Source organism: Mastigoproctus giganteus, chromosome 10 (assembly GCF_048544385.1).
Source record: "Mastigoproctus giganteus isolate SK-2022 chromosome 10, ASM4854438v1, whole genome shotgun sequence".
Classification (NCBI taxonomy): domain Eukaryota; kingdom Metazoa; phylum Arthropoda; class Arachnida; order Uropygi; family Thelyphonidae; genus Mastigoproctus; species Mastigoproctus giganteus.
In genome coordinates, this window is record NC_143584.1 from 28,208,799 (window position 1) to 28,224,261 (window position 15,463).

At 38.7% G+C, this 15,463-nt stretch overlaps 1 protein-coding gene across 1 annotated transcript in view; it reads left to right on the forward strand.

The window, feature by feature from the left end:
- LOC150078915 (uncharacterized) overlaps positions 1 to 15,463 on the forward strand; it is a 508,023-nt gene that overhangs the window by 256,194 nt on the left and 236,366 nt on the right. The window contains exon 11 of the mRNA XM_090382884.1: positions 10,501 to 10,707. Within this exon, the coding sequence (XP_090239010.1) occupies positions 10,501 to 10,707 (207 nt within the window). The remainder of the gene's footprint in view (positions 1 to 10,500; positions 10,708 to 15,463) is intronic.

A 15,463-nucleotide genomic window follows, 5' to 3' on the forward strand; every position in this document is an offset into this window, starting at 1 on the left:
GGGGACTCCACTAATAACATTAGCCCACAAAGAGCAGCATCCATTGATTACCACTCTCTATCTTCTCCCACTCAACCACCCTTTTATCTGTTGTAGCAACTTACCCTTAATACCATACTGCTCCAATTTGTACAGTAGTCTTCCATGCGCAACAGTGGCAAAAGCTTTACTGAAATCCAAGTATATGATATCAAAATTATTTTTGGCATTCATCTCCTTTGTGACCACATCATAGTATCCAGTCAGATTGGTCAGACAAGACTTCCCTTTAAGAAACCCATGCTGTGTCCAAGCTATAATTGAAATTGTGTCTAGATAATCCTGCAGTGCTTCTTTAACCAGTGATTCCATTATTTTATTTCCCAGAATACAAGTTAAACTAACAGGTCTATAGTTACTTGTGTCACCTTTTGAAACCCCTTTGTGAATTGGCAATACATTTGCACACCTGCACTCCATGGGGACCTCCTCTGAGTCCAAGGAAGCTCTCATAATTATAGCTATGGGTTTGCTTACTTCCTTTGCTACCTCCTTTAATATAACTGCATAGATCCCGTCCACCCCAGGTGCCTTTTTTAAGTTTAACTTCAACAATTTTTTCTACACTTTGCTCTCAGTTATTACAAAATCACTTAGCTCCCTGTTAGAGTTTGATAAACTTATGGCACTCCTCTAATTCAATAACTCCTCATGTGTGAATGTAGCTGCAACTGAATGATAAACTCATTCAGTTTATCAGCTACTTGAGCAGGATCATCAATAGTCAAACCATCTATGTTAGATGGACCAATCTGATTCATCCTCCTTCTTTGTAGAGTTTACATAAGTAAAGAACTTTTTTTCTTTCTGTTTTTCTTTACATCCTTTGCCAAAGATTTCTCGTAATCTACCTAACCTCCTTTGTGACTTGATTACAAACTAGCTTATATCTGCCGTAAGCTTCTCTGTCGCATGATAATTTATATTCAACCCATGCATTCTTCTCTGCCACAAGCTTCATTAATTCATCTGACATCCATTTAGGCCTGAACTGTGAACAGTATTTCTTAGTTGGTATGAAAAGCCTAGTAAAGATTAAGATTAAGTCTCTGAGGGCTTCCCATTCAGAATTTGCCGTTGGAAACATCATCAGTTGAGACCACTGTAGTCCTTGTAGTAGTGTTGGTCCTTGAGGTTTTCACAGACATTCTCTCACATATGCCAGACAAGCTGCATTTGCTACCTGGGAGACTAATGATGAAATTGATATTCGGGTGACACTCAAGTCAAGTGGACCCAATTTCGGCCAAGTCCAGACGGTCTGTGACAGCCAAAGCCTCTGCTTGCACCTTCACGGTGGTGGGGCTGTTAGTAATTCTGGGTATAAACTCTATGCACAAGTACATTGTGATTGACCACCCAGGTGTGAACCAACGTAAGCAGAGGTCGAGGTGTGGTGCCCACACCACATGGAGGAATGCCGCCCCTCTATGTTACCAGGCAGTACTAGGTGGTAAATGACTCTCATCAACCGGTGCAATACCACCACTTTGCTTATTGGAGGCTTGAAGTGGTGGAACCCAAGTTTAGGCTCTAGAGCTAAGTTCCGGTCAACCCTTCCCTATCTCTTCCATCGTGCAGTATGATTGATGACTTTTGAGGTTATGATGAACATCGTGGTGAGATCCAATATTCCTTACATTTCAAGGGTACAGCTCTAAAGCGGTGTTCGCAGGCCGGCCGCTAGTTAGTACACCGGACCGAACCTATTCGTAACTCTCTAGAAGGCTTCCTGATCAGCTAGTGTATAATCTTGCTACCTCTACTCTGCCAGATAGTGACTGGAGGGAGTCCGAGTAGTGTGTATGCGGGGAGCATTGTCGAGGCCACGTTATGTCAAGGATCTGAGTATATTCTTACCGTGTGTACACCATATCCAAAAATTTCATTACTTCATATAGCATGTCCCATCCACTTTTTCTTACCATTGAATACACCATGAATTGTCAAACTAATTGAGCACGATTATCTGCGAAAAGTCTAAACCTCCCAAGCACTTCCTAATTGATTTCACAAATATACGTGTGTGGTCAGTTCTAACCTTAACGATGTCCATTTCCACTTGCAGTCTGCCAAACCCCGTGTACTTTTTCTGACAAAATCTCAGTTATCGGTTGATTCAACTACTGCTCATCTCAGATGCCCAAATTATTCGCTGTATGATTCCTTTCACCTCAAAGATGGTACTTGTGCATATGTCCATTCTGATATTCCCTGTCAGAGACTCGGCAATTTGGAATCTACTCTCTTTGATCTTCTCTGGCTTAAAATCTCTCTACCTCATTGTGTAAAATTCATCTGTTGTCTCTACCGTTCTCCCAACTCCACTAATCACTTGGAGCTCTTTGACTTCCTTCTCTTTGCAGCTTGACTTTCTCCAGTCCAACTTTCCTAACAGTGAAGTAATTTTCCTTGGTGATTTTAATGTTCACAACTCCAGCTGGCTTCCGTTTTCTAGTCACACCGACACAGTTGGTCGAGATGCTGAGGCTTTTGCAATTATACTAATGACCTTCCACAGATTGTTCATTTACCTACAAGAATACTGGACAATCCTTATCATACAGTCAACACGCTTGATATTTTTCTCACAAACAACCCTTCTAAGTACCCGGTTGAAGTGAGAGGTCCTTTAGGCACTTCAGATCACAATTTGGTGATTGTCTCTTCTCCAATGGAGCCTTTATCTCATGGCTATTCCCAACCTCATGTTGTTTGGCATTAAAGAATGCAAAATGGGATGACCTGCGAGATTTCTTTTCCTTGGTTGGATTACTGTTTCATAACTTCTGATGTCAATGTTTCCACACAGGTCATGTCAGTGAAACTATTCTTGCAGGAATGGAATCCTTTATCCCACACTCCACTTTAAAATCTCGTCCTTTATCTAAATCTTGGTTTTACAATAAATGTGCTAAGTCTGTTCAAGAGAAGAATGTTGCATATCGTAATTGGCTTGTTTCTAATTCTTCAGTTTCATTTTCTGCCTACACCAAAGCTCGCAACAATTGTAAAGCAGTTATTAATCAGTCCAAACTAGATTTTGAACAGTCTAAGAGTAGAAAACTTGCTTCTTGCCCTAATGATAGCCGAGCATTGTGGTCTCTTGCCAAAGCTATTGGCCGCAACTTTTACCCATCTCTGCTCCCACCTCTGTCCAAACCAGATGGTTCTGTTATCACTTCGGCAAGGATAAAGCTGACCTTCTAGCATTTCCAGGTGGTAGATGACTTTCATCAACCGGTGAAATACCACCACTTTGCTTATTGGAGGCTCGAAGTGGTGAAACCCATGTTTAGTCTCTAGAGCAAAGTTTCCGGCATCCCCCTCTCCCCATAATTCTCCTTCAACCCATGCACGGTACTAAGTACTATAGGTTTTGATACCTTTTGCGTTTGGGGTTTTCATTAAAAAAAAAAAAAAATCCCATTTTTCTTCCAACTCGTGTATTCATGACCTTGGTAAAACACCTCCCACCATTCCCAACATGCTCCCTTCAATGCCTCCTGTGGTCTTCCGTCAAAAGGATGTCAGAAGTATTTTGGTGAATCTTGATGCTAAGAAAGCTCCAGGTCCCGATGGTATTTCTCCACTTGTTCTCAAAACCTGTGCTCCTGAACTTACTCCTGTTCTTTGCCGCCTTTTTTCACTTTCTTATACCAAAGGTGTTTTTCCTTCTGCTTGGAAATTTGCTCATATCCAGCCATTTCCTAAAAAGGATGACAAATCCCTCCCATCCAATTATCGTCCCATTGCAATTACTGCTACTCTTTCTAAATTAATGGAGAAATCAATGAACCGCCAACTCTTAAACTACCTAGAAACCTTCCATCTGATCAATGATCGGCAGTATGGATTCCGTCAGTGTCGACCCACTGGTGATGTTCTGGCTTATGTTACCCATTTATGGACTAATTCAATGGAAAGGTTCGGTGAAGCACAAATAGTTGCTCTTGATATCTCAAAGACTTTCGATCGTGTTTCGCATAAAGGTCTTCTAAACAAGCTTCCATGTTATGTTTTGCCAACTTTTCTTAGTAATTGGTTAACCAGTTTTCTCTGTGATTGCTCACTAAGGGTGATGGTAGATGGCTCTGTCTTCTAACTTCTCCACTAATGCCGGTGTCCCCCAAGGTTCAGTTCTTTCCCCCACTCTTTTCCTCTTTTATATTAATGCCCTTCTTCCATTGACTTAAAATCCTATCCATAGTTTTGCCGATGATAGCACATTTACATTCCACTTTCCATTTTGAGAAACCTTGCCCAGCTCAATCAGCTTCAACTTCTCGAAAATCTGCTACCAATTCCTTAAATGCCAATCTTCAGGTAATTCTGCAGTGGGGCAAAGACAACTTAGTTGATTTCAACTCTTCTAAAATTCAGTCTTGTCTTATATCTTGCAAAAAAAATTCTTCTGCTCCTATGCTTATCTATCTTTAGTGACACTCCGATTTCTAGGCAAAATGATATATCTCTTTTGGTGATTACCCTGACTTCTAATCTCTCTTGGCACAAGCATATTACAAATGTTGCTTCCTCTGCATCTAAAAAACTTGGTTTTCTCTTTCGCTCTTGCCATTACTTTTCTTCCAAACTGCTTCTCACTCTGTATAAATCGCAAATCTGCCCTGCCATGGAATATTGTTCCCATATCTGGGGTGGTGCCCCGAAAACCTCTCTCAGGCTTCTTGATTCCATTCAGAAGAGGACAGTTAGGTTAATTAATGATTCATCTCTAACAGAGTTTCTCCACTCGCTGTCTCATAGACGTACTGTTTCTGCTGCATGCCTCTTCTACAGATGCTGTTCTTCTGAAATGGCTTCTATAATTCCCGCTCTGTCTCTCTCTCTCTCTCTCTCTCTCTCTTTCAAAACAGTCCGGACACGTGCTGCCACCAGCCAACATCCATTTACTGTCCAACTTCAAACTCACAGAACCAACTTTTCATCATCTTCGTTTATTCATTCAACTGCCGTTTTCTGGAACAACCTTCCTTCATACATATTTCCTGAAAATTACAGTCTACAGAAGTTCAAGTCCAATGTCAACAAATATCTTCTTTCGTCTTCTCAACCTCCAACCCAAGCACAGTACTAAGTACTATAGGTTCTAATACCTCTCATGTTTGGGATTTACATAAAATAAAAAAAAAAAGTCACCTTTACGAAAGCAAAAACCATTCCCTTTACCCTTGATGGTAGTTACATCTTTAAGTAAATCCCACATCAGTACACTCTGATCACTGTCACCCAGTGGTTCCTTTATCTGCAAATTCTTAATGTATGAAGAATCACTGCTGATAAACAGATTAAGAGTATTACTCCCTCAGGTTGCCTCTCAAACATACTGCTGTAGAAAACAGTCATCCAATAAATCCCCAAAAGTCTTCTAATGTGCAAGTAGCAGTAGTAGTGGCAAATGATGCAAGAAAGCAAGCTTATAGAGCATCAACCAAAAAAAAAACACATTTCACTTATTTATACCCTCCAAGAATTGTCTAGTTCTTCCTTGAATTTATTCCAACTATTCGCTTCTACAACAACAGATGGAAGCCTGTTCCAACAATCAACTACCCACTGACTGAAGACAAACTTCTGCACATCTGTCCTTTCTCAACTTGAATTTATGCCCCCTTATTCATGTAGTTTCCCCAAGAGGAAGAATGCCATTAACATTCAGCTTACTCAATCCAGTCAAGACTTTAAATACCTCAATCAGATCTACCCACAGGTGCTTGGCCTTGAGATGCTGCAATCTGCAGAACTGAAGCCTTTCTAGGTAAGAGCACCCTTTTGTTCCCTTCATCAATCTGGTTGCCCTTCTGTACACCTGTTCCAGCAGATCTACATCCTTCCTAAAGTGGGGTCTCTAGACCTGTATACAATACTCAAAATGCTGCCTAACCATTGCCTTGTACAAAGGGATAATCACCTCCTTATCCCTGCTAGAATAATAGCCAGTATTCTTAGCATATAGATATCTTCTCATTAGGTACTAAATATCAGTTTCCTAATCAGAGGCATCACGGATATCTGATAATATATGATACATTTAAGTATAACTGTATTCAAGATATGATCATTCAGTAATGTTACATAGTGCATAAAGGAAAGTATTTATTATTTAGTCAGTACATTATGTTAATATATAACACCAATTAACATCATTCAACAATGAAGTTTTCTGAGCAATGCAGACGTGCTGCCAGAGCAGGTCATGTGGTATTGTCAATGATATACAGCAATTTTGCTAGCAGAGACAAGGAATTGATTATCCCTTTGTATGAGGCTATGGTCAGGCCACTGCGTACAGGTCTAGAGACTTCATTTTTGGAAGGATGTAGAGTTGCTTGAGTGTGTACAGAGAAGGGTGATAAGATTGGTGAGAGGAATGAAGGGGTCCTCTTACCAAAAAAGTTCTGCAAATTGCAGCTGCTGGAGACTAGGCACCTTCAAGGTGATCTAATTGAGGTGTATAAGGCCTTGAATGGGTTGAGCAAGCTGAATGCTGATGGGATTCTTCCTCTTGCACAGATTAAGAACCTGAGGGGGCATAGATTCAAATTGAGGAAAGAAGTTGTAGAACAGATGTGCGGAAAGTTGCATTTAACCAGCAGGTAGTTGATTGCTGGAACAAACATGGTAGTAGATAGCTTAAATAAATTTAAGGGGGAACTAGAAAACTTTTAGAGGGAATGTATGTATTGAAATTGTTTTTTTTTTTTTTTTTTTGGCTGATGCTACATAAGCTCATATGTTTGCTTTCTTGCATCACATGACTCTACTACTACTATTAGAAGTATAAGGAGGGCAAATCATTGTGAAGAATTTCACTACTGTCATAGTTTGTGCTACTGTACAACCTTTAAATTTTAGTTTAAATGAATTTTGAACTTTAAATTTAGTTTGCTAATCCCATCCCAGGGTTTGAAATTAGCAAACCCTTGGACCATGTACTTCTCTAACCTTTTATTTCTTCCACCTTGCAACAGAAGATTACATAACATGCAGCCGAAGCATGCTGAAACTGATGCACATGACTTTCTTCGTATATATTTTAAGTGTATATTTTAAATGCAAAACTACCCTCCATTCACATTACAAGCCTTACATGAATACCTAATGACAGACAACACTTTAATCAACCGTACTTCTCTCTCCATCAACAATATCCTAGAACTTACCTCATTATTACTAGATGCCAGACATTTCAGGTTCCATAACCAAATATTCCAACAAACATTTGGCCTACCCATGGGTCTAGGTATTTCCGCTCCTTTATCTGAGATTTATTTAGCAACAATAGAAAACCAAATTCTACAGCCTTACCCTTCAGAGATAAAACTATACATACGATACGCAGACGATATACTTATAATTGGAAATAGAATCACAACTGACAATCTTTTTGCTAAATTCAACTCAATACATGATAGACTGAAATACACACGCGAAACAGAAGTTAATAAACAAATCAACTTTCTCAACCTTACTATATACAAAACAGGCACCAGACTGGGAACCAATATCTTTAGAAAAACACACACATGCAGGGAAATATCACACCACCCACTTAGCACAAAAAACGCTGTTCTTTACAATCAAATCCATGACGCCATAAAATACAGTACTTCAAATGACAACCTATCTACTGAGCTATAATACCTCACAAAAAAGTTCATGGCTAGAGAATACCCACCTCATTTAATTCAACACATTATTTCCATTGCAAAAATCAACACCAATAATTCAACTAAACATATCACAAAAGGAAACACACATATCATCCTCCCATACCATAGTAGTCTTGCGGGACAATTCCGCCGAGTGTTCGCGGGCACAGACATTACACTTATATTTTCCACATATAATAAACTTGGATCTTTGTTCAATACATATAAAGAAACACATAAATACTCGACGAGTGACATGAACAACATTATATATTTGATTAAATGCCAACAAAATTGCAATTCTTGCTATATTGGAAGTACTACAACAAAATTCGCTTCCACTAAAACCTCTAACACCGGGGCATGTTATCACTATAACATGCCCCGGTGTTAGAGGTTTCAGAACAGGACAATCCAGTACCAAGCTCACATTATACATGCATTCCCACAACCACACCCCCCTAGTTGATTCAGCCATTACCATAGTACAGTGGTACCTTGGTTTGCGAGCATAATTCGTTCCTGAAACGTGCTCGTAATCCAAAGTACTTGTATATCAAAGCGAATTTCCTCATAAGAAATAATGGAAACCCAGATGATTTGTTCCAAAACTCAAAAATATTCATATACTGTAAAAATGATTAATACAAAATACATACCTTTTTATATATTTAATATTTAAATTTAATATACATAAAGCAATTGAATTTATTAATTATTGGGTAGGACGACTTTCACTGTCTCTAACGGAATCACTGCTATCTGTTGATTTTTTCTTTTTGTGCGACTTTAACAAGGAATCTTTCCAATGACACTTGCTTTTGCCTCCTTTTGAGGATTTCACAGAAATCAGATTCATCGCTCGCACTATTACAAAACGAGGAGGCACGCTTGATACACATAAACAAAGCTGCGCGCGTGTAGCAACTGAATAAACAACACAGTAAAGGCAGAGATACACTATTAACACCTCACATTTTACTAAAGCACATTTCTAGGGGTTACTACCATAAAACAATAAAAACAATTTCCAGTTGCGTTCCTGCTAGTGGAATCTGTTATAAACTGGTAGTAAAGTCGATCTAATTGCATTTGCGATTATACCGATAGCTGGAATTGTTGGTTTTTACGTTATTATGGTGAAATGTGTTTCCCCTTCACTGATATAAAAAAACCATAAATACATTTTCAAAATCTTCTCTTCATTCCTATCGGGTTGCGTTCGGTTGGGGTGATTCTGCGTTCGACTGCCATTTCTTGTAAACACAAAGGCTAATTGTGCATAAGCGAATTCGGTTCGTGTCATATCGTTCCCCTATTTATAAATCGTGTATGATCGAATTCGTGTAGTGTAAACACGTGTTATACGAGGACTGACTGTACTCGTATTGCAAGACCTCGCTCGTTTATCAAGTTAAAATTTTTAAAAATTTTTGCTCATCTTGCAAAACACTCACATACCAAGTTACTCGTAATCCAAGGTACCACTGTAATACTAAAAACCAGTTACAAAATTCTCCAATACAAAACCCTCATCATAGAATGATTCCGTGACTACTCTAAATTAAACATCATAAATGCAAAACTACCCTCCAATATTTCCCCGGTTTGGAATCTCACACACTTGAGATTTCTGCATGTCACAAAGTGCATCACAGGAACATAAAAATTCCTTTAAAATACAGCACGCGTTCTCTCTCCATTAAACTTTGCCAACTGAAGACGTTTTTAACAAAACTAAAGTCTACCGTTATGACTATTGGCCTCATCTATTTCACATATTTTAGAGTTCTTAATTAATTAATTCCCCATGACAACCAGGGACGGAGTTGTGCACTTGTGCTTCCTTGTGCATATTTTAATTCCGTTTTTAATTAACTATCATCCCGTAAACTTACCAATTAATCTATTTAACTTTAAATTACCCAAACCCAAAAATGTAGTCATTCATTCACCCAAATAACAACTGCAGATCATCCAAGGTGAGTACCGTAAATTAAACTTTTGCTATTGAAATTAGTATAATAATTTGCTTGATTTTAAAGACAATGTTTTCATTTCTTTGGATAAATAAATCATATTGATTAAGCACAAATTAATTTCATTGTTGAGAACGTAACCTCTAATTTTAACATTACATTTATGGACAATAAATTCCCACTTTACTGAACGCACTAGGAACAAATTAACTCGTAAAGTCAGGAACTACCTGTATATATACTTGTGAGAATGTGAACCAATTTTCCAGTTCAGTAATGAAGGATAGGCTTACTTTAGTCACAAGTCAGTGTGACTAAAGTGCATTTAGATAACCTAAATGCCCTGAATCTTCATACATTTCACTGCTTTTTCAACCTGGGAAACCACTCAGTTCTGTTTCTTTCCATGGTTTCATCACCAAAAGCAAAGCTGTTTTAAGCATTTCATGAGTCTTAATTTGTATTACTGAGTCAAAACAAAGCTTAATGCAAGCTTTTTTGCTCTTTCACATCAGCTATTTCACAAATCATGGAACACATGAACACACACACATGCATTTAAATGGTAGTTGCAGAATAACACAGCTTGCTATAATAGAAAAATTTGCCAGATAACTCATAATGAAACAATTCAATTGTACCTGTGTTGCAGCTTGTGATCCTAGCTGCCAGTTCAGGATCTTTTGGCCTACTCATAAGTATGTCCCTGTGTCATTTTAAATTTAATTTTTTATATAAAAGCTTATTAATATTTGTGCTTATCAGATTTTCTTGTTCTGAATTTTTTTTTATGAATTTTTTTATATAAGGCACAAGACCGAGTAACAAAATTATATGATGCATACTGTAAATATCTAGTACCTTATGATACACTGCCAGCTGAAGAAAAAGAAAAATTGGAAGAAGAGGTAATATCGGAACATCAGAAACAGCTAAAACAAAGAATAAGCCAAAGGGATGCAAATAAAATAGATGAGGATGTTGAAGAAGAAGAAGGCAATGATTGTGTTACTAAAGTAAGTTAGATAACTGTTATTATAGCTATTGAATTATTACTCAACTTGTAGAAATTAAATAGGTAGGAGAAGGATGGCATTATATTGCAGAAAGATAAAATGTATTTCTCTTTTGCATTTAACTAAATTGGTTGGCCTGCTGCTTAATGACTTGTTTGACTACATCATTTTTTATGACTATTATGGTGTTTCCATTGTAATAATCTCCCAGTCTTTTCTGTTGATGACCCCCAAACACAAAAGGTATTAGAACTTGTATTACTTTACTGCTCTTTATGCATTGAAGATTGAGAAGACATAGAAGATATTTCTTTACATTGCACTTGAAATTTCTAGAAATTAAAATTTCAAAATTTCTTGAAATTATTACAAATTATAATTTTTTAGGAAATACATATAAAGGAAGGTTGTTCCAAAGAACAGAAATAGAATGGATAAATGGAGAAGGTTACTTTTGTAAATTCGGAGTTTAACATTGAGTGTACACGGGTGGTTCAATAAAGAATCGCCCTCACCTACTTCCACATATTGCAGAGTAATGATATTTTGTGTGTAGCATCATACATATCTCTGTACTAAAGGTGTAAAATTTCAGCCCTGTGTCTTAATTTGTTTTTCTCTTACAGAGTTGAACATGTGACGAAGTAGCATCATGGACAAAGTTTAAGCCAGATCTGTAATCCAGTATCTGTTCTTGAAGGGAAAATCTCCTAAAGAAATCCACGAGATGACTGCTATATGATGACTGCTATATGATGACTGTATATAAGTATGAAACCCCATCCTATGGCATTGTGAAGCACTGGCATAGGCAGTTTGTGTGGTTGGACATCAATAGAATCTGAGCACATTCCAGGTCGTCCCCATTCAGCCATTGATGACAGCACGATCAGAAAAGTGGAATCGTTAATCATGGAAGATCGGCAGATATCTATGTGTGAATTGTCTCAGGAGGTGAAGAATAGTGTGGCCTCTGTTGAAACAGTACTTCACGCCCAACTCCATTTACGCAAATTGAGTGCAAGATGGATTCCCTAATTATTGACTGGTTTCCAAAAGGCTGATCAACAACAGAAATCACAAGAGTTGTTAGCCCTGTGCCAAAAAAACGAGGAAGACTTTTTCTCTCATCTAATCACTCAGGATGAAAGTTGGATACACCATTTCAACCCTGAAAATAAAAAGCAGTCCATGGAATGGCAACATCGTGGTTCCCAAGAAGGCAAGGAAGCGTCAGCAGGAAAGGTCTTGCTGACAGTGTTTTGGGATGAGAAAGGCGTAATAATGACTGATTACCTGCCGAAAGGTAGAACAATTACAGATACCTATTATGCCAACTTACTCACAAAATTATGGGAGAAAATCAAAACATGTAGGCATGGCATTGCTGTCCAAAGTTGAGAGAATGCTTCAAGACAGTGCCCCAGTTCACACTTCTGAAATTGCAACAACACAGGTGGCCACTTGTGGATATGAAATACTGCCCCATCCAGCCTACTCACCCAATCTTGCACCATTGGACTTCTTCTTGTTTCTTTCCCTCAAGTCATTTCCTCGGGGGACCCACTTCCCTGATGATGAGACACTCATTTCTGCAACAGAGTCATGGTTCAAAGACCAACCCCACCACTTCTACAAAAATGGTATCTGTAGCCTCGTCCATCGATGGGAAAAATGTGTAAATCTGCACGGTGGCTATGTAGAGAAGGACTAAAACCTGTGGCAAGAATCAACAGGCTAGCCCCTCTGCAGCTAGATCAGGGCGATTCTTTATTGAACCACCCTCAATCAATTTGGAAGAGAGAGAGAGATGGAATTACAGATTGCGATTCAGACATATATATCACCTGTGGCAATGTCTGTGGAAGAGGCATATAAGACTCATTATATTATTATTCAGCAGAAACTGAATTCCTCTGTGATAGAGAGTGCAGAGAATTTGCAAGAGATGGGTTATTAATTAATCTGAGGCGCCTCCGTAGCCAGGTGGGAAGGAGCAGCAGTGCGTAGCACACGCTTCTTGATTAGACCGGGGTTCGAGCCCGTCGCCACCAAATATGGAGGATGCGGAAAGGTCAGGGAATGACCACCGCATATCCCGGAGCAATATGGCCTTAGTTGCTAATGCTCCTAAAAACCAAACAACAAATTAATTAATCTGACTCCCCTCTTAGAGTAGATTCTTAAATTCTAAGCTTAAAAGCCAAAATTTTAGTTAAGAAACACAAAATCTAAGGAAGTGCATCCAGTTGACATTGGTGGACAATGCAATGCTGAGTCAGTGTGGTGTGACATAAGCACTACGAAAGGAAAATTGAAAGTAGGAGTGTGTTATAGGCTTAATGAGTACAACAAACAGTTGTACAGAGAAATAGAATGGGCCAGTAAATCAGAATGTCTTATAATGGGGTATTTTAACTTTAGAGATATTGAATGGAACTTGTGGGATGATCACTTGCACACTAGCAAGACTTTTGTGGATTTATTGGATGACTGTTTTCTACAGCAATATGTTTGAGAGGCAACCTGAGGGAGTAATACTCTTAATCTATTTAACAGCAGTGATTCTTCATGCATTAAGAATTTGCAGATAAAGGAACCACTGGGTGATAGTGATCACAGTGTACTGATGTGGGATTTACTTAAAGATGTAACTACCATCAAGGGTAAAGGGAATGCTTTGTGCTTTCATAAAGGTGACTACAGTGGTTCCAGACAGTTTTTAAATTCTATACATTGGGATCAACAGTTTGTTACTAACAGTGAATTCTAAATGTGAAGTCTTCGGGAACTTAACCTTGTAGGCTACTAGGCTTTTCATACCAACTAAGAAATACTGTTCGAGGTTCAGGCCTAAATGGATGTCAGATGAATTAATGAAGCTAGTAGCAGAGAAGGAAAATGCATGGGATGCATATAAATTATCATGCGACAGAGAAGCCTACGGCAGATATAAGATAGTCTGTAATCAAGTCACAAAGGAGGTTAGGCAGGCAAAGGCAGATTACAGGAAATCTTTGGCAAAGGATGCAAAGGTTTCTTTACTTATATAAACTCTAGAAGGAGAGGGATGAATCAGATTGGTCCACTTATATCGATGGTTCAACTATTGATGATCCTGCTCAAGTAGCTGATAAACTGAATGAGTATTTTGCATCTACATTCATATAAGAGGAGTTATTCAAGGAAAGGAATGCCAGAAGTTTATCAAACTCTTAACAGGGAGCTAAGTGATTTTGTAATAACTGAGAAAGCAAAGTGGAGGAGAAATTGTTGAAGGTAAACACAACTAAGTCACCTGGGATGGATGGGATCTATTCAGTTATATTAAAGGAGGCAGCAAAGGAAGTAAGCGATGAGAACCTCCTTGGATTCAGGGAAGGTCCCCTTGGACTGGAGGTGTGCAAATGTATCCAAAATTCACACAGGTGGGTTCAAAAGGTGACACAAGTAACTATAGACATGTTAGTTTAACTTGTCTTCCGGAAAAATAATGGAGTCACTGGTAAAAGAAGCATTGCAAGATCTAGACAAGACTTGGGTTTCTTAACGGGAGGTCTTTTCTGACCAATTTGACTGGATACTATGATGTGGTCATAGTATACAAGGGAACTGGATGCAAAAAATAATTTTGATTCTGAAATCCAATATACTTGGATTTCGGGAAAGCTTTTGATACTGTTGCACATGAAAGACTGCTCTGAGACGACAGAGAGCAGTAATCAGTGGACACTGCTCTTTGTGGACTAATGTTATTAGTAGAGTTCCCCATGGTTTGGCACTTGATCCATTGTTGTTTTGTGTATTCATCAATGATATTGATGAAGGTATATATCAGGCTTAATGTCCAAGTTTGCAGATGATACAAAAGTTGGCAGGGTTGTTAATGACAGTAAAGACAGTATGCAACTGGATCTAGGTAAGTTGGGCAAATGGGCTGAGAAGTGGCAACTGACATTTAACATTGACAAATGCAAAGTACTGCATATGTATAACAGTAACCCAATAGAAACTTACCAATTGTGTGGTACTATGCTAATGGAAGTGGAGAATGAAAAAGACTTGGGGCTAATTGTGCAGTCAGATATGAAGTTCACTGAGCAGCGCAAATGGGCTGCCAGAGCGGGTCATTGTGTCTTGTCAGTGATATATAGGAATTTTGCTAGCAGGGACAAGGAGGTGATTGTCCATCTGTATAAGGCAATGGTCAGGCCACGCCTTGAGTGCTGTGTACAGGTCTGTAGGCCTCATTTTAGGAAGGATGTAGAGTTGCTAGAATGAGTACTATGAAGGGCAACAAGATTGGTGGCGGGGAACAAAGGGGTACTCTTACCAAGAAAGGCTTATTTCTGCAAATTGCAGCGCCTGGAGACTAGTCACCTGCGAGGTGCGAAACGGGTTGAGCACTCTCAGTGCTGATGGGATTCTTCCTCTTGCTCAGATTACGAAACAGATGGGGCATGGATTCAAATTGAGGAAAGACAGTCGTAGAATAGATGTGTGAAAATTTGCAACGGATAGTTAATTGCTGGAACAGTCTTCTCTCTCTTGTTGTGGAAGTCGATAGCTTAAATAAATTTAAGGCTGAGCTAGACAGGCATTTGGAGTGAATAGATAGGTGAAATGGGTAGGGGATTTTTTTTTTTTTTTTTTTATGCCGCATAAGCTTGCTTTCTTGCATCGTATGCCTCTGCTAATGCTTATCTAGGGAGATTAAGACGGAATTGTAGTAGCAGCACCCATTCAAATGTTGTAG